Consider the following 25,670-nt stretch of genomic DNA (forward strand, 5'->3'; position numbering starts at 1 on the left):
GATATATCACATATTGTAATCCATTTACTTTTACACACTTAGGTTGCTTCCTTAGCTTGGCTATTAAAAACAGTGCTGCCATGAACAGAGGGGAACATATTCTTATGAGTTAGGGTTTATTTTTTATTTTTTATTTTTCCTTCAGGAATGGAATGGAATTGTTGGGTTCTATGATAGAGCCATTTTTATTGAGAAACCTCCAAACTCTTTTCCACAGGATGTGGATTAGTCACATTCCCACCTAAAGTGTCTGAGGAGTTCTTTTTTTCCAAGCTCCCACAATAATTATTGTTTCTGGTCTTTCTATATGAACCATTCTCACTGCTGTGGTAACTCACTGTGATTCTGATTTGCATTTCCCTGATGGTAAGTGATGATGAACATTTTTTAAGGTGCCTGTTGGCCAAGTTCAGATGAAGTCTGAAGCTATATCCAGAGTAGCATCCAGTGAATCTTGGCATAGTGAAAAAGACTTTCAGCCAGAGTTCCTGCAAAGAAGGAAAACAATTTTGAGAAAGAACTGAACTCCCTGCTCCTTTCCAGTGAATTGGTTGAGAAGAACAGATGTGGAGAGTGTTCAAACCTCTGCAGCTAGTTTGAACCTGACACATTTGTTAAACTATGCAAGTACCAAGTCATAATATTTCAGGTGCTTCTCTCATGCTATCTAAAGGCAAGTCCTTTAACAAACTTAAAGCTAAAATTTCCTATTTTTAAAGCTGTTTGCTTTTCTCCATGAAGTCCCCTGTAGTCTATCCATCATGTCTTTGTCATGGCAGGAGGCACCAGTAAGGGGTTCATCAAATTCTCTCATCCTGTCTATCTTCATGCCTGGCTTTAATATTTTACCCCCATGTCCTGTATTCGATATTGATTTGTCAAAAGTTCATGTGAACTAAGGAAGTTCCCCTGCTCAGTGCCATTATTCTGGTGCCTCCTTTTCAGTCTCTTCAAGTACCTACTTCTCTGCCCATCCATGAAATATATGCAGTTTTCTAGGACTCCATCTTCAGTCTCTACATTCCCTGATACTCCAGATTTCACAACCTAGGTATTATTTTTGTAAAAACAGTGGGACTGAATCATTCTTTTTTAGGTTGTGCATGGTGGTAAGGAGGCCTGCCTATTTAGTAGTATTCCTCACCTCCTGCTAAATGGCAGTGGTACTTAATTCCTTGCATCTCATTGTGACAATCAAAAATGTTTCCAGATATTGCCAACTGTCCACTGTGGGGGTAAAATCAGCCTGGATACAGAACCACTATTTTATTGTTGGCTTCAGTTACCATTTAGATGTCAATGACTGCTAAATTCAGATCCTAGCTATGCTGGTTTCTAGAAATGTTTAACCAACTGTTTCCTGGGGATTTCCACTTGCATATTCCACAGTTATTTAAAATCATCCAATCCTACCCTGAATTAAACTTTCCTCCATCAGTATTGAAATCGCAATGGCCCAAACCAGAAGCATCTTCCTCTGAGTCTAAATCGTTTTCTATAGTCTCTCTCTGTTCCACTCTCTCCATTCCTACTATAGAACCTTAGTTCAGATAGTATCAGTCAGTATTATAACATCTTTCAGCATTGCATTACCAGTCACACTGATACTTGAGTTTCCCACAGTAGATATCCTATAATGCCCTTCTCTAGCTTTAAACTTAATGACTCCAACTTCTTTCAGTTTTAATAAACCCCTAAAATATCTTTCAAGGCCCTGAATGACCTTGCTTCTACTCTCTGCCTCATAATTGAATCCCCCAGCATTGCATTAATTTTCTTGTCTCATATCTTTGATCCAACAATGCTACCCCCTTCACTTTCACCTGCCTTACTCTTCCTCATTCTTGAAAGGCAACTCAAATGAAAATTTGATTTGAAATACCGATCAAATAAATTTGGAAAGCGAGGATCTTAAAGTTGGTTCTTTTTTTTTCAATTTCACATTATAGAACTTAACATAACTATCAACCAAGTTAACCATGTCCTTAAGATGCTAAACCCCCAGACATGCACACCTGCAGCCTTGTGGTATTATTAGTGGGTGGGTGAAAGGAGCAGACTCGCTGCAACTGTGGTTTCTAGGCAGTTTCCTGGAGGGCTTGGCCTACGTTCCCTGACTCAGTACTGGTAGTAGGGCAGTAACATAATCATAACCAGTGACTGGTATAAAAATTTCAGGAAGGTACACTTCTTTCTGTTTTAAATTCGGAGGAAGGAGGAGCAGATTTTGACCAAGTGCACCAGCCCTTCTTTCCTGAACTCGACCTTGTCCTTCAGTGACTTGGTACCTGGTGAACAGTTAAATTAGTTAAGAAACATACCCATCCGCCATCCGCATTTAAATGCTGATGATGCTCTTCAGGATGCTAGTGGCACCACTGCCACTGCATTTCCTGTTGGCAGCAGAGAGCAACTGAAAACAGAAGCTGCAGCGGCCCCGTGTCCCAGAAAGAAATAGCTCTCGCGCGATTCACCAGAGCCTCCCAGGGACCGGCTCCCCAGCCTTGCACGCCCTGATTCCAACAACCTTGAAGGGCTGGCAGCAGCTTCACCTATTCACTTTACCCCAGCACAGAGCGAGAGAGCCAGGCGAGGCTGCCTGTGCGCGGGTCAGTCACGCTGCGCTGAGGCAGCTCAGCGCCTCCTTGGGTTGGGGCTGACTTTCGCGGAACGCCAGGCTAGGAGGACCGAGATGCCAGCGTTCTCTCTACTCCGGGCGACCCCGAGAACCGTGGGCGCCTGGCTGATGGGAGGCCTCTGGATCTGGGCCCTGGGCAGCCTCTGCGGCCTGGGGGCAGCTGCACCGTGGGCCTGGGCCGAGGTCTCCCCGAGAGAACCGCAACCATGCCAGGCGCCGCAGCAGTGGGAGGGGCGCCAGGTTCTGTACCAGCAAAACACCGGGCGCAACAGCCGCGCCCAGCTCTCCTACGATGGGCTCAACCAGCGCGTGCGGGTGCTGGAGGAGAGGAAGGCGCTGATCCCCTGCAAGAGGTATGCGGGACGGCGGGTCGGCGCCCAGGGGTGGTCTGTGTAGGAATGAGATCTTGAGGGCTGCACCGTGGCTCCTCCAGTTGCTCATAGCGCCTCCCTCCTACCAGAAACTTCGAGAGGAGGATCGCTTGGGAGAAACCAAGGTCATGCTGGGCCCACCAAAGGTCCATTCAGCGATACCCCTTGGGCGATGGTCAGTGAAGAAAGAACTAGACAGGGGTGGGGAGGCTTTGTTGGGTCATCCCCAGGTCTAAGTTTACTTGTGTCTGCAACGCTGCTGAGTCAGGCCTTCGGCTCCTGCAGACCACTTCAGCTCTATTAAGAGGAGGCTTTCCCACTATCTCATCTCTCCCAGGAGCCATTTGCAAGAGAAGCACACACAATTTCTATTTTTAAAGAAGTTTTGCTTTTTTTTTTTTTTTTTTTTTAGTATTTAAAGGACTATGACAACATTCAAAAGGTGTGGAATTAATCAAAGAAATATCCCCCACCAACTCATCTGTTATAACTATTAAACTATTACAACTATTAAATTTTTGATCTACTCACTTAAAATTTAAAGTAAGTTTTACACACTGTGATCAAAACACATATAGTGTCTAATCTTTTTCATGTAATACAATCTCTTATGTGTTCTTATTTGTCATTACTTGGCCTCTATTTTTAATGGCTGCACAAAGTTAAATAAAGGAGTTATGCTATAATTTTTTTTTAACTACTGATCAGATAATTCACCTTTCTATATTTGTGAATATAGAAATATAGAATAAGTGACAAGGGGTCACTTTCCTTGGGCTGATTTTGCTCTGACCCCTTTAGGTGTTGATTTCTATTTTGGGATCACCACCTGCCTCTTCCATCCATCTGGTTTCTGTGTGTGTTCCTGGCAGGGTGATGCTGAACTCTCTATGTGACATCTGTATCATTAGGTGGTGTCACGCATTAAGGCTCTAGTGCATTGTAAGATCTGCAGTAAATCTCAGTATTTCATTTGTTGAAGTATTAGGCATTTTGAAGAAAGTACAGGAGTGACAGAACCTTTTGGAGTAGTATATTCAAGAGTGTAAGATAATAGACATGAAATGAAAACAGGAGGACTGAAGAGGCCCAAGACAGAGTACTGGAACTATCTGGGAGGATTTCCAAGAACATCAACATATTTGGTTAGGTCTCTTAGTACATAGTAATAATAACAATAATAGCAACATAGTAATAATAACAATAAACAATATTTGAGCCTTTTTAATATACCAGGCATGGTGCTGAATGCTTTCCACATAGTCTATGATTTGGCTTAAATATCACAGCAAATTTGACAAGTGTAGGTTTTGTGTACTTTATTTTAGAGACAGAGAATCTGAGGTATAGGAAGAGTAGGCAACTTTTTGAAGACCACACATCTGGGACTTGGGGAAGCTGGGTAAATTCTGACAGATATGATATATCAGGCTTTAATTCATTCATTCACTCAACAAGGATTTCTTTTTTATATAATACCTATAACACGTATTATATAAAACAGAATGGTTCCTAGGTTCCATAGTCTGGTCATAGCCTAAGGTGGAATCTCATAAATCATAATTCCCATAGAGTTAGGTGAGGGATGAGCTGGGTATGCTGAGAACATCTCAGAAAGGGCATCCAGAGTTCCTGGAGGAGGTGAAACAAGCCAGCACCAAAGGCTACATAAGCACCAAAGCCAGTACCAAATTACAAGTTGACTGGGTGTCCAGGGGAGTGGGGGGAGGGTGTATAGAGGGAAGACTGGTCTCGGTAGGTGTGGATTTCTTCCAGGTTAGGTGTATATGCTGTTGTGGACAGGGCCATGTATATTCCAGAAATTGCAAGCCAATCACTATAAGGACAAAAGCACAAAGTATGATGAGCAGGTTGGGGATTCACTGAAGAATTTTTAAAGAGGAGGATTTAAAGATTAGATACATCAGTGAGAATGAAGGCAGGCAAGAATAGAAGCAAAAACGTTACCTAGGATATCTTTGTAGAGGTCCAGTGAAAAATGGGTAGTGGCAATAGTGTAGTGAGGAGCAGACACATCAGGGAAGTATTGAAGAGGTTTATTGATTTCACAGTATAGTGGCAGGGGTGGTAGGAGGTAGAAGTTAAGAATTTTGGGCTTAGTGCATGCAATATATAGTGATACATTCATTTAGACTTTCTACACTTCTGATTAGGGATCAGTTTATTACTCTTTCTGGCACTTATGTGACACTTTGTGGTTCAAATGATGAATAGTCATGTAAAGATGAATTGAACTGGTCCAAAAAATTCTGCTGAAATGGAGAAGAGTGGCCAGGAAAAAGATGGGCCTTGTCTTCTGAGAGGTAGTTTACAATTTAAGAGATTAAGCTTTAAAATCAAACAAATGTGGGTGTGAATCTCAGTTCTTAATTGAGTCTTGGTAAGTTACTAATGCTTACTGAGCCTCAGTGTCCTCACTTACAAAATGGGAATATTAATAATATGTAACTTATTGGATTGTTGCCATATTTGAGACATTGAGATGTTTAATACTTGGCTAAGTTTATTCCTATCAACACCACCATCACCATACTAGTGAAAATAACCAGGACCCAGAGACTTGCTGTCAGTCTATGGTTCACAAAGTTGATTTGGCAGCACATTCTAGGTTTCTTCTGGGGGGGGGCTTGATTTGGAATAAGCAAAATAAATGCTCTATTTCAATGACTTCTGTAGCAGGCATGTGTATTAGAATTTTCAAATCCACAAGACTAGGTCATTCTCTCCTTATCAACAGAACTATGTGAGAAACCAAATTATAATCAGGACATTGTGAGCAAAGATCTGGAGCAAATTCATTGCATCTACTTATTGCCTGCTCTAGGCTAGGCCATATGCTCAATGTTGAACTTTCCATCCCAAATAAGGATAATCAGGTAAAGGTAAGGTAATTTGTTCGTTTCACCAATGAGATGTCGTGTAGCTGGTTCTTTCTATGCCAGTGTTGCTTATCCAGACTCTCTACTCTGCACAGAGTCTTGGTAGGTATTATTCTAGTCTTCTTAGCAACCATCTTCTTGTCTCCATGATTTATAAATATACTCTTTATATTTTTAGTGGGGTCACAACCAAATCTTGGTGTTCTAGAAATTTTTTTGTTTTCATGTGATGATTTCTCACTTCCCTGCCCTGTTCCATCCAATGTTGATTTCACAGTTTGACTTTTAGCAGGCAATATTATGCCTTCTTTCCAATTACTAGCTAAGATTCTGCCTCACAGTCCCATGTCTGAACCCTAAGACAGATGTAGAAAAGAATGTTTAGTGCATAAACACATTTTAAGCTCTTTAAATGTAGATTTGTTGGAACAAACTCAGAATTTTTTTTTCAGGTATTAGCTGTTTGGCCAAGAAACCAGATGTTATTTGAAGGAAATATGGATGGTTGTCTCCTCATATTTATTAGTAAGTCGAGAAATAAGTTTAAGAATTGGATCCACTTCTTAAGGTTTTTATTTTGTGTCCAGATAGTGATGGAAAATCCCACTGATAGTTACTGTGGAATGATGATGATTTTCCAACTCTCCTTTCCCTGAGATGGTGGAAAAGATTAAACAACTTTACAGGCTTCAGATAAAACAAGCCTTACTAAAGAATGGTAAATATTAGTAACTGATATATTTTCTTGGTCCAGTTATCTTTCTTGACCCCTTGACTAAATGCAAAACTATTGCATTTGGAAGAGTAAAAGAAGAACAAGAAATTGATTTTAAATTGCAGAGGATATGTTGACTTTTATGGAAAAAGGAATATACTAAAGACACTAAATGGATTTTTTTAGGCCACCTGTAACTTACTACTCTCCTCACAAAATGGTGGCTTGGGGTTACAACTTATGGAGCTACTGATGTAGAGTGAGCAGAGAGGCACTGAGAGACTGCATCAGTAAGTCAAAGATACTATCTTAGAAGACTCTTCAACTACCAATCTTATCTATTTGGTGATTTTTTTTGGTAAAAGATGAAAAGAAAATATGTGCTAAGTAGGTGGCAAGTGGAGTCTTATTCAAATTGTAGTCATGTGTTTCAGTCTCCAAAACATTCTGTTTCTTGGAAAACAGTATCATTTTTCTTCTGTGTTCTCACAGAAAACCGCCCAGTGTGGTGGGGAGAACATGGGCATTCATTGAAGCAACTTTGGAATGCTAAACATGATTTCAAGCCTGGCTTCACCACAACAAGGTTCCTGATTTATCAGAATGTCAGTATTAATTGTCTTCTGATTTAATTTTAATGATATCTACAATTGATACAAATATTTAGGCCTTACCCTTAAATGGTAGGTACAAATAAGATTAAATTAAACATCCGTTGTGCTTTAATTATAATAGATTGATGCTGTTCCTCGCATGATGGAAGTGATGTAGTGAACCTCGCATGATGTAGTGAACCTGACATAATATTCCAAAATTTCTCTCTACTTGTTTCTTTGTGTAGATAAACTCTAAGTTCTTTTTCTTCTTTCCTTCTTTCTTCTTTTCATTTAAGTTTGTGTTCATGGTAGAGAAAAAGAAGCTACTGGCTACTTCCCTTAAAAGCTTTGCAATCAAAAAAAGATAAACTCATGCCTTTTGCAGCAACATGGTTGGAGCTGGAAGGGATCATGCTTAGTGAAATAAGTCAGAAAGAAAAAGAAAAATGTCAGATGGTTTCACTAATAGCAAGAGCATAAGAGACTGGGGGGTGGTGGTGGGGGGTAGCAATTATAATAAAGAAAAAATGAAAAACAATGAACAACTATATACCAGAGACACTCTATCAGAGGAGTGGGGAATAAAAAAATGGGGTTGGAAAGGTACATGGGACTATGGTGATGGCACAGGGGTGGTGGGAAGTCCAGGGGGATTACAGCTGAAATGGAAAAAGGCACAAAATGATGTAAAAATAAAACAAAAAGCTTTGTTCCCAATCTCAAAAACTACCTTTGCTGTGGAGCCTGTTTGGATACAAGGAACTGAACAAAATTGCTTAAGGAAATACTTCTATAGAATCTACTATGGAAAATGAATTACTAAAGATGTTATCATGCTTGGTAACTTTAACAATCGTGTGCTTGAAAGGCAGAATAAGAGTTTTTTCCCTCTAACTATATCACTTTTTAAACTTTCATTTTGAAACTATCTCACACTTACAGAAAAGTTGTTATGATACTGTGAGCATTTTTCCCCCAGGACCATTTGAGAATGAGTTGCCATTTTGACTATCTTGTAATCACCAAATTCTTCAGTGTGCTGCTGCATGCCTCAGGGACAACCATGAAAATCAGGAAATTAACATGGCTTCATTTCTACCCCCTAAAATTCAAGTCTCATTCAAGTTTCACTAACTTCTCTTTTTTATTTTTTATTGCAAAAGGAACTGGTTTATATTTAAGCATTGTATGTAGGTGTGGTGTCTTTTAAGTTACTTCTGTCTGGAACTGTTCCTTGGTATTTCTTTTTACTTCAATATTTTTGAAGATTACTGGTCAGTTATTTGGCAGAATGTTCCTCAGCTTGGATTGTTCTGATAACTTCTTATAATTAGATTCAGATTATTCACGGAGGGAATCACAGAAATAATAGTTTTTATTGTCATGTCCTGATGTTTACTTTAGATCACCTGATTAATGACAACTGTAATTTCTTCAGTATGCAGTGGCATTTTTTAACTTTGTAATTAATAAATATTTTGTAGGTAGATATTGTAAAGTCATGTACATATTCTATGCTTCATTCTATTGCACTTGTTTTCATTGTTTATTTTGATGGTCAGATTGTTCCAGATTGGTTTCTTTGGACATGTTGCTCTTATTCTTGGATTGGATCTTATTCTAAGATCTACGAAGATCAACTATCCATCTTTTCCCTGCCACAACCTTGTAATAAGCCACTTCTCAAAAAATCTCTGCGTATGTAGAGCTTTTTCTTATGTCGAGTTCTTTAAGAAAGGTTCTAGGGGCCTTATAACAGTTACTTTTACTGATTAATAATATTTTGGAGCCACAATCTTTGCTCTAGTTGTATTCATGGCTGTTGGATGACTCTGACCCCTAGTATTCTTCATGAGCAAAGCTAGGAGATATAGGTATGGTCACACACACATGCATGCAGATACACACATACACACACTTACATCTGTATTTATTTCTAAACCTCTAGTTGTAATCTACCACCATGTGCTTCATTCTAGCTTTCTCCCATTCATTTTTTTTTTAAATTTAGCAATGTGTAATTTATTGAACTACCATTATTTTACATCCTTGTTCATTTTTTGTACTATAAGATTTCTCTCCTCAGGTGTGCTCACTGTAGTTCTCCCAACACCAAAGCACTCATATTCTTCCACCACAGTCCACTGTGGCTCTCCTCCCTACCTTTTTATTAACCTCCTGTCTTAACCTCCTGTCTTACCCTTTTTTTCCTCCTTTCCTCCTGTATACTTAGGCTCTATGGTCAGTTTGCAAGTGTTGGTTTTAAAGTTTGTGTTTGTCTGAACCTTTGTTTGGTTTCTCTGTATTCCTCATACAAGTGAAGGCATCCAGTGTTTATCTTTCTCCTTCCAGCTCACTTCAAGGATAATTCCTTCCAATTCCATTCATGTTGCCACAAATTTTTTGTCTCCCTTTTCAGACAGTGAGAAAACTGGCTCTTGTTATTCAGTTACAGTAGTACCAATTATGCATTTGATGCCCTTTCACTCCACTTGGGCGCTCTATCCCAGGTCAGGCCATGCAGGCGTCCAAATCTTGCTTGACCCTTCTGGAAGCATTAGACTAAATATTAAAGAGATTTAAATTGCTCACTGTAAATGAAAGGAAGGGGAAGATCATCTTTTACATTTGTTTTCTTCTGGATATCTTAAGGCAACATCACTGTAAATCCTTACAATATGTGCAGTATGAAGTATTCAACAAATTTATTTGCACACAAACCTATTTAGCATGGATTAGGCTTTCATTTTAAGAAAGCATGTCTTAGAATTTCAGGAGAATGACTCCATTGCCATTTTTTCCTTCCTCTTAATCGCTGATGGCTAGAGCCAGTATTTTCTTTTATTATCACAGGAAATCTGACTCCTGGTGACCTTTTGTTCCTCAAAAAATGAACCATGATGATTTGCAATTCTAAGTTGTTGTTTAAGGAAAGGATTTCTTGGAAGCACACAGCTTGCTTTAAGAGTTTGAATTTGGAGGGTCTGTTGACACCTCATTTTCAGAGGACTGATGCTGAAATATGGAAGGAAAAGAAGGCTGTGAGCAAAAAGAAACTGCAAGGAAGATAAGGCCAGGAAGGTAAAGGGATTGATGGGGTACAGTACTTAAGTTATTAATAGAAGCTAGAGGTGACTGTCATTCTGCTCAGAAAATATCTGTACTTCTCACCATTAACCTTGAACTAGCTTTTCCTGATTCTGACCTCAAAGATGGTGGTGAGGGGCAAAGTGCCCAAAGATCTCAAAATATTCCATCAATTAGTGGTTTGTTTTTCCTGGAATAAATGTGATAGCTTTGTATTTCTCTAATTCCAGTAAAAACGTCTATTTCCCCTTTATAATTTGTCTAATTTTACCCATCTTTAAGTAAAAATTTTTCTTTGAATCCTACTAGATGAAACCCTATTATTCCCTTGTATTTAAAGTCAGCCTCATCCTAACTCCAATTGTTGTCCTCCAATGATCTCTTGAAAATCCCTCCATCAAACTTTCACCATCACAATTGTAGCAAAATTTCTGTGGTCGAAAGCAGTATGTGAGACATTACTAACCAAATGATCTTCTATCAGTCTTCATTCTGCTGGTAATTTCCTCTGTTAAGCTTCATCTTAATGTGCTTTCTTCACATGGCTTTCAGGGCACCACATTCTTCTGGTTTCCCTTCTTCTACACCATTAATTTCCTTTCCTTCTACAGTATCCTTTGCTCTTCTTCTTCTTCTCCTGGACCACTAATGGTAGACTGTGCACGGCTCATGCTTACTTTTCAATCAACACTCAACTCTTTGTGATCTTATCTAGGTTCTGATTTTAAGTGCCATCGTTACACAGAAGATTCCCTCATGTACATCTCCAGCCTGGTGCTCTCCTCTGAAATCTACACTCATGCACTCAGTTGCTTGATTGAGTTCTTCATTTGGGTCTCTGATAGTATTTCAAACTTGGCACATCCTAACTAGCATCTCTTAGCAGAGGGGCCCTAGAGAGCAGAAGCAATACCATAGGGAAAGCACTAGAAGACAGAAACTCCCATTTCAGGACAACAAGATAATGGACCAGTGGACAATTCTACTAACCCATGCCCTTGAGAGCAAAGGACATGGGGGAGTCTCCCCACTGAAGTGCCATCTTGGTGCTGAGTTCTGATATGATTTAAGAATTTCTTCTGGATGTGGGAGTTCTCTCTTTGTAACATGAGTCCTTCCCTTGTTCCCTTTGTCATGCAATTTGTATTTTAGTCAGTGATTCTTCTCTCCACCCACCTCCTGGCTTACCCTTTGGTCTCCTTCATGAAATTTCAGTTCCACTTAAGAGTTTAAGAATGAAGCTTAATTTAGTTTTCTGATGCCAGAATTTTTCTTTTTGTAAAGAACAAGTAAATGACACTCCATGTGTTGAAAATAAAGTGTTTGAATGGTTTGTAATCTTTCCTTCTTTCATGAACATTTGAATCAAGCCTCTAAAAGCTCAACTACTTCATTTGTTAAAACACAGAATTTTTATAATGTGTGTATGTGTACCAACTCTAAGTAGTTTGCTGCAAAGTCTTATATTTTAAAAAAAAAATTCATTTTATTCCTTTCACTGTTCATTGCAATTTCTTTTACTCTAATCTGTTTATTCAACCCATTGATTAATATATTTTAATATAAAATATTTTCTATATTTTTAAACATTTTATATTTTTTTCTTTTAAAATTATTTTATATTGAGGTAACATTAGATTATGTATAGGATCCATCAATTAATTTTTTTCTTAGGGGTAGTATAATTCAGAGATTTTGAATGTCTGTGACTAACTATTTACTGTTTTATGAAACAATACTGTTATTTTGAGTTTTTTGATATATACAATTTTGATAAAAATGTTTGCTTTAAATTTTTTATGGCATTTAGAACTCTGGAAGTTAAACTAATTTTGAATTACTTTAATAATTTCATTTCTGTGTAAGTTTCTGTAAGTTGCTTCTACTATCCTTGACCTTTATTAATGTTTCCAAGTCATGGCTTGTGCTAGGGAAATTTCATATGCTATTTTTGGAGGCCTGATACCCTGTCTTCTCTTTTTGTTCTTGGTAGAATATCTTTCTTCTTATATGTACTAGCTGTCTTCCTTCTGTCCGCCAAATTTCTTATTTTCTCAGCACATTATCTATTTTCCTTCTGAGTTTTAGAAGAATAGCTTTTAATTTACTGATTCTGGTTTTTGTTTGCTAGTTTGTTTCTCCTGGTCTGTCTGTTCTACACTTGCTTCTAGTGCATTTTATATTTTGACAGTTATGTTTTTCCTTAGAAAACTATCCTTGTCGTCATACATGATTCTTCTTAAATGCAGAATTAGCTTAAATTCCAGTGACTACAACAAAATAGTTCATGTCCTATAATATTTTAGAGTTATTAACTGTTATGTGGAAGGGTACACATATTTATATTTCAGCAGGGATATATTTTTACTAAAAAGCATGACTGTACAAATCTTGACTATCCTTTATGCCCTTCCAACCTCTTTAATACCCTCTGACATGTATTTTTAGAAATCACATGTACCAGGAAGTGAGATCTAAGTACAAATGAAGCTGTTTGTTTTAATGAAAATGGAAAAAAAAATTGCCAAGTTGAACTCTGTCTCATGAGAAGTTTATTGTCTGCCAGATGAAATAGTATGTGCCTACATATTGCATGCACCCTTTTCCATTTTTGAACTAGACATCCAAGTAGTGGCGGCCCATCACCTTACAACTCCTTAAATTGAACATACAATTATTCTTTGATTTTAACTTTTCCTAGAGCTACTATTTAACATAATTTAACTTTCTTTTTGTTACATGTGATTGACATTTTCCTGCACATCAAGGTTGTGTCTAACACAATTTTGAAAGTAATTTTATTTTGTCTCCTAATTACTGTAGGGTGTAACTCAATCTTGGTACATGCCAATATGGCAAGTGGCTGTGGCTCAATTCTTCCTGCTGAGAGTCAGAGAGCTAGCATGCATTACTAATCTATTATATTGCATATTAAACAATTCCAAGACTTGTCCAGTTTATTCCATAAAAGCCAAAGTCCTTTTGTAATCATAATATAATATTTGCCCACTCCCTTTTCTGTAATTTTGGATGGCTAAGCAGTTCTACATAGATGGGAAGAATCACTCCTCCCCCCTGTGGAGCTTGGAGTCAGTGAATTAGAATGAATCTGGTAGAAATTAGACCCAGAATTTAGTGCTAACACTGTTACTTATGACTATGTTATGCTTTTAGCCTCATACATTATCATTTGTCAAATATAAAACTAAAGGCTAACAACTCAGGGTTTTTTTGCTCATCTGTAACTTCATATGAATTTACCCATCTATAACCTCTGCCTTGGACTGTTTTCTTTCCCTGACTACCCCAAATGAACAGAAAAGCAATTAGCAGATTCTATTACTTTGGGCTAGGGGATTAGCCAAATCCTTGTGGCTTGCTCAATCTCAAGGGGAAGGGTCTTATAGAATTATTATATGAAATTTACCAGACACACATATAAAACAGTAGCTTTTACTTATTTATCCAGGTTGCTTTTAGCTTTAGGTGTCAAAAAGTCTGAGAGATTTAAACTATTAAAGTATTTGATGTTTATCTGAGAATTCTGATAATACATAGTCTGAGGTCTGACTTATCAGTATTATTAAGACTCAGTATTTTTTAAATCCATCTATTCTGCCACTAGAATGTTAGTGCTAGTTGCAAGATGGCAAGCTCTCTTATTTCCTCATGGATTCAAAATGGCTGTCTCCATCAATTTTAAACAATAACAAAACATAAGTTGCACAGGAATGAACAAAAACAAAAGATAAGCTACATAGGAATACATTTAAACTAAATGTGCAAAATGCATACAAGAAAACGTTCATACTCTCCTGAAATATTAAAAAAGGCAAAATGAAAATTGAAAAAAATGGAGATATTTGAGGGGGGTGTATAGGATCGTTCAACAAATGAAGATATAAATCATTTCTACCTTAATGTAGAAATTTAACTCAATTTCCATCCCTCCAAAGACCAAAGAGATTGGGGTTGTTTTGAGTTAAACAACTTCATTGTGTATTCCATGTGGATAAAAGACCCAACATATAGGAAAAGAAGAAGACTAACAAATTCTCCCAGATTATGGGGCACACTATTGAATTTCTTTAATTAAAGTAGTATGACATGGGTTAACAAATCTTGATGGGTTGGCAAACCAGTGGAATAAAACAGAGTTCTGGGTAGACCCTCATCTCTGGAATTGATATATGATAAGGTGGCATCTTAAATAACTAGAAAAATGATGGATTTTAAAATCAATTGTGCTAGAGTGATTAGGAAAAATTAAAATTATATCCATACCTTAAGCTGTACACAAGAAGATCTGTTATGTACACACAGTGGGATACTACTCAACTATAGAAAAGCTGAACTCTTGCCATTTGCACCAACATGGATGGAATTGGAAGGTAATATGCTAAGTGAAGTTAGAAAGGCAGGAAGTCTTAAATATTAGATGATTTCATGCATATGTGCAATATAAGAAACAAAGTAAAGGAACAAAGCTAAACCAAAATAAAATCTAGAAATCTGTCTGCAGAGTTGAGGCTACCAGAGAGGAAGAGTGGGGAACAAAGGGAGGAGCAGACCCAATGGATTGTGGCAAAGGATTACTGATGCGTAGGTGGTGGGGGTGGTGTGGTAATATATATCTGAGGAAAGGTGAACATATACTCCTAAATTATATAAAGTATTGTAAACCAGTGCTACCTAAAAAAAAAAAGAAACCTCATGACTAAAGAAAGTGAAATAAAAAATTTGTATTTAGACATATATGCACAGATTTGTTATTTCTGTAAGTTTCTGGGCAGTTTTTCCTTTCTTTTCCATTTTGTAAAAAAAGAATTTGAATTTTTTTATGCTGAATATGAATTCATTTTATAAAAACCAGCGTTCTATTTTCAAAAGAAAAAAAAATCTGTAGGTTTTTAGTATTTTGGAAAACCTGGAGATGATAGATTCTGTTTTAGGAAAATGGATTTTTCAGAAGCAAAAGAACAGTCAATGAGGCCTGAGTATTTAGTCAAAGGCAACAAAACCTTTGTTCCTTTGTGACAGGTTAAAACAGGGTGCTAAGCCCTTCCTGTGAAGTGTTTGAGGTTGCTGTGCAAAGAGGTTGCTTGCTGACTCCTTGATAGGACCTGGTGAGCCTTAGTTGGCTCACAGCTGAGGCCCAGCAGGGGACCTTCCTTGGAAGCATGCTTAGCTTGTTGTCTGGCCAGCAAAGAGGTAAAGTTAGCAGGCTGTTTTGACCCAGGCCTGACCGGACTGTCTTGTCCTGCTTCCCATTCCAGCACTTGTGTTGGAATTGTGGATTCCAACATCCTGGGGTGCAGTATGTGACTCCTGTCCTCACAACTTCAGAGCTAGACTTTGATCTCACCTCTGGGGATTCAGTTTCTGTTCAAGTCCATCAGTCCTTCAAGTCTATGGATTTTACCCACACAGCATCCCAGGCAGATGACTCATTTCAACCCTGGCTGTTCTTTATATGCTGACCTTCTGTCGGTATCAGTTACCAGCTCCATATCCTATTTGCAATGCAGAGCCTACATCTCAGCTGTGAATAATGCTTGCATAAACATTTAAGCCCCTCTGACATCATGAGACTCTTTTCCAAAACTTGGTATGGAGCATTACTTGAATTTATATCCATTTTTCATAGGAAAACAATGAACTCTAGGAAAATATTTGATTTCCCGTTAGTTAATGTTTGTTTTAACTAAGGCACTGTCAGCATAGCTTGTATATCACACTAATGCCCCATTTTTCAAATGTTAAATGTTTTGAAAATTTAAAAACATACAGAGGACACCATAGAAAACTCCTTTGTTCAGATCACTCAGATTTAACAATGGTTAACATTTTGTGAGGACTATTTCAAGTTTAAAATTCAATTTTACTTCTGTGTGTGGGCAGTGCTGGCCTCAGGAAAACAGAGAAAAGGTCAAGGTTTTTTACTGCTGTCTCCTTCCTGGGCGTCTGTGGATGTGGCTTGTGCAGGGGACCAGGCGCTGCCTCTTCCAGAACAGCTGTGCTGGCAGCTGTTAAGGTAACCTGGGACTCTAGATAGGAAAACAGAGTTCTCAACTATATTAGAAAAAAATTCTGGTGTGAGTCACACAAAAAGTTTTAAGCAGAAAAAGGAATGTTAGAACAAAGCAAACATAATAACCTCACAGGGGAATATCTAGGCATGGGCTCAGAAAAGAGATGCATCCAGAAGATAAACAGTTGTTTGAAGTCCCAGCTCACAAGTGTTTCTCTCTGCTTCATTCTTTATTCTTACTCTGTTTCATCCTGGAAAATAGCCTCCTGTAGCTTCTGTGTTTACATATGACATGTTAACCCTCACAGAAAGACTTAGCAGAACTTGTACGGCAAATCTGCATATTTGAGAGGGGGTTGATTGTCCTGCCTGCATAGCATGTCCATGCAGGTCCAGCAGATGGTGGACAAACATGGCTGTCAAGCTCTCATATCTGTGATCCTGTGGATTTGGAGGTTGAGGGCTCTTCTCCAAAAGGAAACTCCCTTCTCACATCACTGCATATCACCCAGGGGACAAACATTGCAGTTTGACAAACAGATAACTGAAATTTCAGCAATAGGTAAGAACTGTTCTCTAATCTAGGCATCTAGAACTTGCAAAGCACAAGAAGATAATGGTAAAGAGAAGATAATGAAGATAGCTACCCCTAACGGCATCACTATACCTGTTTCTCTAAAGGATCACAGAACATTTAGGCCTCCTTCATGGCACAAGTGGTTAAGTCTCAGCACTGTGAAGTTATCCACAGCCCTAGCATGAGTTCAATCCCTGGCCAGGAGCCTACGTCCCATAAATCTTTAAAAAATAACTAAATATATATAAGATCACAGAACAGAATTTGCTGGGGGACAAAGATTCCTGGATTTAAGAATAGGCTACACTATAATATTGATGCTAGTGTTTCTGCATTTCTTCCATAAAATTTTAGACCCTGATGTGCCAAGGACATAACTGGGCATGAGGAAATAGTGACAGTCTAACCCCAAACTCCTTCAAAAGGCTTCTAGTTTTATGTGACCCCTGCATGTGTATTATAAAGGGTCAGCTCCATTATTTTTTTAGCAATATCTCATAAAATAAGCACTTCCTTTTAATTTTGTATTCACTCTAAAGGTCTGTAATTGGGTTTTACCACTATAAGTAATTTTAAGTATTTCCTGCAATTTCAGGGTAGATATAGCTAAATATATAAAATGAGATCATACTTGCATTCCAATACCAGCCCATTGAAAATTGAAGCAGAATACTAATAGTGATACTGTTTTTATCATTTATAATATTTTTATGAAGAAAATAATTTTTAAGCATGGACTTGGGATAAAGAACAGGCCCTGTCTGTGAAGGCTATATGGTGCAGTGAGCTTCACATACCACAGATATTGGCTCTTTATTTACTCATAAAAAGTAGTTTCTCTAGGACCTTTTGCCCTAATATATTGCAAATTTCTTTTAAAAGTTAAGGCTCCAGCCTCACTTTACTTGAACAGCAGTAGTGGTTGGAGTTTTGGATTGACACTTAAAAGCATGGAAACTCAAAGAGCTTCAATCGACACCAGGGTGGCTAAACTTTAAGAATGACACAGGAGCAGCAATAATAGGACACAACGTGAAGCAGAGTAGGGACTGACTCACCATCCTGCCGGGGCCACAGCAGTTCTCTCCACACAGTGGTGTGCACATGGGCATGGGAGATAAGGCTGAGAACATGTGGACACATTCAGTTTAGGGAAGCTATGCAGCTTTTGTGCTTGTTCCCCTCCATCTCCTCCTGGTATTTGGGGGACCTCCATTCTCAGAATACCTGTGTCTCACCAAAGTTCTTTAGTCATGACTTACAGTGAAGACAACAGGGTAAAGCTACAGGTTCGTGTTCTCCACTCAGGTTCGTGTTCTCCACTCAGGAAGCCCTCAAAATTCCTTAACCTAGTGCTACAAGAACTAAACCAAACTTGGGGCCAGACACCTCTTGTGTTGCTGTGATGAAATGATAGGCCTCAAACCAACTGTCAATGCAGAACCCTGTCTTTCCCACATTGTAGCCCCCAAACAGTGTGGCTCATACACTAGGTAATCCATAAATCATTGTTCCATGCATACTAATTGGGACTTCTGAATTTTAATTATGTTATATTCAGGTTTCTCCCATCTGGGGTTTTTAAATAAATAAATGACTGTCTAGCAAGACAAACTATTTTCCTCCCAATATTTTAAGAGCAATCTATTGCAAAGGTCTTTATGCTGATAAAAGGCATATGAGCGTAAGCACTAAACTGTCCTTTCTTAATCTTTCAGATTATTTGAATATATTTTGCTCTTTAAGGATGGAGTGATGTTTCGGATTGAACAAGCCACCAAGGAGTGCTCCAAGTTCACCCTGACGGATCCCTGGGACCCTCTAGATATTCCTCAAAACTCCACTTTTGAGGACCAGTATTCCATAGGGGGACCCCAGGAGCAGATCACCGTCCAGGAGTGGTCTGACAGAAAGTCAGCCAGATCATGTAAGATTCAAAAAAATAGTCAAGTGCTGTGCCTCAGGAAGTAATACAGGGGGAAGGAGGGAAAGTTATTTAAGTCTATTAACTTCCTTAATATTGTTGCTGGGGAGATTTGTTAAGTTTAGTCAAATCATTTAGCTTCTTGCTGAGTCCCCAAGTATACTTGCTAGCTAGACAGTGCCAGCATTGGGCATCGTATTTGAAACACATCAATCAGCCTTCTGATGCCATCTTTACCAGCTAATGGTCTGTGATAGGGGAAGAATTTGTCTAAGGCATTTTTCAAGTTACTGGAAATCCCAGTGATCAGATATGCTTCTATTATTGTGAGCATCTGCCTTTATACACTGAGCTGAAGCTCTTCTCCTGAGTTGCAATATTCTCACCCCAAAGCTGTTTCAAAAATACAGGCCTCAATGATGTGGCATTTCCCAAAAAATTAAGCATAGAATCTACATATGACCTGGTAATTCCACTTTGGAACACGGCAAAAGAATTGAAAATAAAAATGCAAGTGGACATTTGTACTTCTGTGTTTGTGACAGCATTATTTGCAGTAGTTAAGAAAGTGGTGACAACCCATGGGCTGTCAGTAGAAAAATGGATATCAAAGGATGGTGTATACCATTATTAGACCTTAAAAGGGAAGGGAATTTTGACATAAATTACAAAATGGATGAACCTTGAAGACATTATTCTAAGTGAAATAGATCAGTCACTAAAAGACAAATGAAATTCCTCTTTTACTACTTAGAATAGTCAAGTTTCATACAGATCAGGAGGACATTGGTGATTATCTGGGGTTAGCATGGGGGAAATGGGAAGTTAGTGTTTAATAGGCACAGAGTTTCAATTAGGGAAGATGAAAAGATTCTGGAGATCCATGGTAATACGAATATATTTCATATTACTGAGCATTATTCTCCTATATTAAAAAGTCAATTTTCCTTCCTGTTACAGATGAAACCTGGATTGGCATTTATACAGTCAAGGATTGTTATCCTGTCCAGGAAACCTTCACCAAAAATTTCAGTGTGGTATTTTCTACAAGGTTTTTTGACATAGAGCTGGGCATTAAAGACCCCTCAGTATTTAATCCCCCAAGCACATGCCAGATAGCTCAACCAGAGAACACAAGTGAAGACTGCTTCTGGTGAGTCCATGAACAACCATCATGAGAAGCCTCAGACTTCCAGTTCCAGACTTGATTTGAGATTCAAATGGGAATTGAGAATGTTCAATGGAATTTTAGGAAAATAAATATTTTTCTGTATATATAAATATATATATATTGACTACTGAAGTTATATTTTAAAAAAGGAACAGAATGGAGATTAAGTGGTAATGTAAACTGAAAAGGGCTGACATGGGGCCCTGAGACATTTCCACGGCCTGTTTGGGTGTATGGGGGTGTATGCTAAGTGCAGGGCACTCAGGGGAATGAGGGTCAGCGGCAGGAGTCTGCCTTGGCGGCAGGGAGTTTCATTACTGATGTGACTGAGATTGCTGGATTGCTGGTACAGAGTGATAATGAAAAGCAGAATATGTGGGTAGTTTTATTATTAATTTTTAAGATCTCTACAATGACTGCTTTATTACCTGCACCTGTAGGGTGGCAACTGTACCCACTGCTTACTTTCTCCAGCATTCCCTCTCCCCCTGCTTGCCCGACACTTCCTTGGCCACTAACAAAGCAAACCCTTAAAATCCCTTCCAGATGTTAAGAGCTTTATGCCATGACCTGACTAATGTAAACATCTGAGAAGGAAGAAACACTATAATGAAAATTAATTATTCTCCTAAAGAGACATTTTAAACAGGAGGGTTTAGGTAATCTTGTCTATGCCTGGATCTGAACCACAAATGCTTCTTTTATTGTATGCAAAAGAATTGGTCTATATGTGCTGAACCATCATATACTTGTCAGTAGACCTGCAGAGTCAGGTAGTATTCTAACAACAGAACTGAAAAGGAAGTCGGTAGATTGTTGTTTCCAAAATCAAAGACTATAATTCCCTTATACTTGAACTCCTTGGACGAGTTAAATGCACTATACTTCCCCTCACCTCAGCCTTTCTGGGGGCCTTTTCACAGCCGCTTTATATCACTTGTACTTGTGCACATCGTTCCCATGTCAACACAGACTTAACCTTCTGAGGGTTGTTCCTAAGCCTGGGTTGGGTACACTTTGCTCTTGAGCATGCTAGTCTCACAACACCTGCTAGGCTGTGTGTTAATTTCCTGCTTGCTGGACATCGCCACCCACCATCCTGGTTATGAGATACTTTGAGTACAGGAACCATGTTCTGTTTATTTTTACATGCCCAGAGCCAAGTAAGTGCCTGGCACATAGTTAGTGCCCTAAACATATCTAGAGTATAGCAAGAAACCTCTCTAATCCTTTCTGTACTCATCTGTTAAATGTAGCTGATCTCTAGGGACACATTCAGTAATAAAATTTATTATTCTAGACTTCTGAACTATGTGTTTCATGTAACCAGGAGAAATGCATGATGCTATATTATGCTGAAAACAATCTGTAGTACAATTTACCTGTATTATTTTAATAAAATTTAATTTCAGTTCAAAGTATTATTTAATGTATTCACATTTTCAATAAATATGGGTTATATTGGTTTAAGGGGGCTAATACTGTCCTTTATAATAATTAAAGTACTTTTATGATCATAACCCAGTTCATTATTCTCTCAAAAACCTACTCTTCTACTTATTTTCCTTCAAGTCTACTTACTTGCCGGAGTCAAAATCTGCAGAATCATTCTTTATTCATTTTTCTCCTCTTGTTATAATAGTCAATCCATTTCAAGTTTTATCAGAAGAGTTGTTAAAGATACTAAAGTTTCTGCCTCAGTTACGAGTTCTTAAAGTTACTGTCTTAAACCATCACCCGGACCAGGCTGTTAACATTGCTGCCTTTGCTTACCATGTGTCCTTACCTTGTTTTTATTCCTGAAACCATTCTCTTTTCTGTTAGTTTGTAAGTCAGTCATAGGCCAAACTAAGCCAGTTATCTCCAGTACCCATGTGGGCTCTTGTGGTCAGAGATCAGTGAAGTCTAGCTCTAGATGGCATTAGATGGCACCTGGATTGCACAGACAGGGGGTACTGTCACAACTGCCTTCGGGTGGGCCAGCCTGATAAAGCCTTTGTGACAATGTTTGTTATACTTCCTGTCTCTCTACTACAGGATAGTCCCACTTTTCTCCAAACTGCACTTCTTCCCTTAGCCTAAGAACCTTTATCCACCCCCAATCTTGATCCCCACTCAAACAAGAAAGGGCATACAAAGTGGGTGCCTTTTCATTTTCAGTTGGCTTGGTTTAGAGGGGAAGCCACATTATATGTGGAACTGAAAATACTTTGATTAAACTGAGTTAATAAAATAATGGAAAAAATTACCACTTCCAAACAGATTTTAAATCTGATGGAATTTCCACATAGATGGGATGGTGCCAAAAGGTAAGTGGAAGACTCTTTAGCATGTGTCCAGTGAAGAACCTTTTGAGCAGCTCCTGACTCCTTTTCCAGTTTGACCACACTTGCACCACATGATGACAGGAGCATTTTCTTAGGCATGAATCTTTACTATAATAACCATTATAGTAAAAAAGAGTGCAGCTCTGAGAGAGGGCAGGGACTTGTTTGTCCCTGTTAACAAAGTGCAACACCCAGTGTCTCACTGAGTTGCAGACAGGGGGCCTAAACTAGGCTTGGATACCACTGAGGACATGGGCTTCATGTATCTAAACGCAATCCTGCTTTTAGCAACTTCTTCCACTTCTCCCAAGGCAGATATCCCACTTCCAAATTGCTAATGTCCATGCAAATACTGGGGTGCTCTTTCCTCTTTCAACTCTGAAGAACTGGCCCTTGGGGCTGAAACATCCTTCACTCCTCCCTCACCTGCATGTGGAATCAAAGGTACCTAGACGTCCTGTTTCCTACTATTCTATTATCAGGGTTACTTTCTTACAAGAATCTTTGCTAGGTGAGATCATATCACATTTCCTAAAATTGGAGCATGTGAAAATTAAATATTTTTAAAAGGTCAAAGAGTTTAGGTTGCTATAAAAATATTCCATGAAATACTTTTAACTTCCTCTCAAGAAAAATTTTACACCATTTAAAAAAATTGAAAACTTAATACTCATCTCTTGATGGACTTCCTTTATTAATTCCACACTTTCAATGCTGTTATTTAAATCAGTTTACCAATGTATTTGCCTCTTTGCCTATGTACTTGTCACATGAAGGCATTTTTAAGTTTGTAGTAGGTAGATTTTGCCTTCCTCCATGCACTGAAAACACCTCAAGTACAAGAACAATGTCTTTCCTGTTTCTTTTGAGTCAAAATAAATTAGAAAAGTACAAAAGAACTGCTTTAGCCAGACTTGGGCATAACTAATGAGATTTAAAGGTCCTGTAAGTAAGTAGCATTTTAAAAAATATATTTAAAAACTTTTATATATGGATGTTCAAGTATCTTTTAAGATGCCATTTAAAATAATAACTGAAATATATTTTTGTTTTAAAGTAGAATTACTATATCAGCTACTTATGTAGAAAAAATATTGTGTCTGTAATGTGTTATATATTGAGGGAGGATGATGCTAGTTTTTATGATATTCAATTTTAAATTCATATTGTTTTCATTAGAGCAAAAGTTGATACAATACTTACAATATCTATTTCATATTTAAAATTGGAAAATTTAGCAAAACCTCAGCAATCAAGGAGTGGACTTTAATTATACTATAAGACTAATTTGCAGTGCATACATAATATACAGTATTTAGGTAATCTGAATATTTATGTGTGTTGCTACAGCATTACCAATGGAATATTGTATATATATTTTAACATACTTTTTTCTCAGTATGGAGGAAGTTTGGAAAAACACTGGTATTGTTTCCTAACCAGGAGGCACCAACCTAACCTATTAGAAAGCTCCCTGTTAACTAGATATACAACTGTTTAACAGTATAATTTTGAGCTAGATATGTTGGTAGTATTAAATATATCATAGAAATTTAGGGACTTTTGGCTTTATTTCAACCCCTGTAGCATAAATTGTACCTTACTCATGAGTTTATAGTAGTTCTGCCCAACTTATGGAATAAGTACATCTTAGCCAAGCCAAGTTTCCCATAAATTTCATTATAAGATGTGATGTTCCTTTCCCAGGAAAAATAAAGATATGTAAAATTAAATTGAAATATTTTAGAGAGAAAAGACTAAGATAATGATTATTTCTGGAACTAATTACATTAGTTGATGAGCATATGTGATCAGAACTGACAATGTAGTCTCTTTTTTTTAGGGCCCTTTATTTTTGTAGTGGGGGAGTGGGAGGGAAAGAGAGGGAAAGGAAGAGGAAAAAGTTATTTACCACCAGAAATGTTCAATCCAAAGTTACAGCTGTGTGTTGAATAAATATGAGAATAGGTCAAGTTTTACTAGATCAGCATCATCTTCATATTTTCAGTTTAGATAGCTATCCTTTAAGTTACCCTAATATAGAACATTTTTAGACTGAATATTCCTTCTAGACCATGAACCATTGACCAGAAATTCAAAATTTTTCTGATGCCTTTGTAGCCACACATCTAATAACTGTAAACATTGTTACTTAATGAGGAAAGAAAATATCCTAAATGAGCAGTCCTACTGATTTTGGACAGCTAACACTGCTTTTTACAGTTCAAAAATTTCAAAATGACACATTTTGTCTGCTCTGAACAAGTGAATTTTAGTATTCTGGTGTGTTTGGGTGTGTAGAAAAAGTTTCTTGAGGGAGATTTTTCAGTTTGACTTTGCATGGTAATGTTATTATGTACATATTCCCTGAATAATGAGTTAATGGGTGTTCTGAAAACTCAATAGTCTATCTTATACTTCCTAAGTCCCTTAGTTTCCCAGCTCAGTCAGCAGAACTTTTTGTTTTTTGTTGCCAACAGTTACGAAGGGGTTGGGGGGTGGGGGGTGTAATTTTATTCAAATAGTAAGAGAATGAATTTATTATGGTGTTTACAGAGTATGCTCCTAGAGTGAAGACAACATTTCCCCCAATACAGTCTACTCACAAATAACTTTATTAATAAATTTTTCATCTTGGTGAATTTATATGTCTCTAGAGTTAGTAATGAAGTCAGGCATATATAAATGGGTTAAGTTTAAATTGCTTCTAAAATAGAAAATGAAGCAAACCTCTGTGATTGAAAGAAGACCAATATATAGTAAGCAGATAAATAAGCTATTTAGATGTACAAGCTATGAAAAGGGAAGATCTGCTAAAAAGTAGAGAAATCATGAAGTCCTAGTAAAGCAAGGTTGCTATCACATCAAGGTGAACAGGAGTGGAAATGATGTGAATAAAACCTGGGATGTAATTTTGTTAGAAGATAAGTGTTTTAAAGGACATATATTGGCTTATATGGAGTTCAGGGAATTGTAAGTCCAATGATGCAACAGTGTTTGTCTACCCTGTCCAGGAAAGAAAATGAAAAAACATGATATTCTTTCATGTTTGGAACAGTCATGAGATCAAAATCATGTGTCATTACTTTGGACAAGATCCAGGAATACCCAGATTTTACTTCCCTCTCTGGTGAATGAGGCTAGACCAAGAGAAGAAAGTCAATGCCAAAGTAGTCACAGGACAGAGCAGGTCAGATTACAAAGCCAAATTATTATCCATTCTACTGAAAAGTCCTAATGCAAGTAGATTTCATTACTCCTTTGTTCACCAAAAGAACACGCAGCGAAGACCCACTAGCACCAAAGTACAAGGGCATGGAGGAAATGTATCTA

At 37.8% G+C, this 25,670-nt stretch overlaps 1 protein-coding gene across 1 annotated transcript; it reads left to right on the plus strand.

Annotated features, from left to right (window-relative positions):
* The first annotated feature begins 2,415 nt into the window (after nucleotides 1–2,415).
* Nucleotides 2,416–21,311, plus strand: EPDR1 (ependymin related 1). The gene is made up of 3 exons (XM_012721039.1): nucleotides 2,416–2,991; nucleotides 18,634–18,842; nucleotides 19,800–21,311. Exons 1-3 carry the CDS (start codon nucleotides 2,693–2,695, stop codon nucleotides 19,994–19,996), a joined length of 705 nt encoding a protein of 234 aa, XP_012576493.1. The 5' UTR covers nucleotides 2,416–2,692; the 3' UTR covers nucleotides 19,997–21,311.
* Nucleotides 21,312–25,670: the final 4,359 nt, after the last annotated feature.

The sequence above is a fragment of the Condylura cristata genome, unplaced genomic scaffold (genome assembly GCF_000260355.1).
Source record: "Condylura cristata isolate star-nosed mole 26May11 unplaced genomic scaffold, ConCri1.0 scaffold00005, whole genome shotgun sequence".
NCBI lineage: Eukaryota > Metazoa > Chordata > Mammalia > Eulipotyphla > Talpidae > Condylura > Condylura cristata.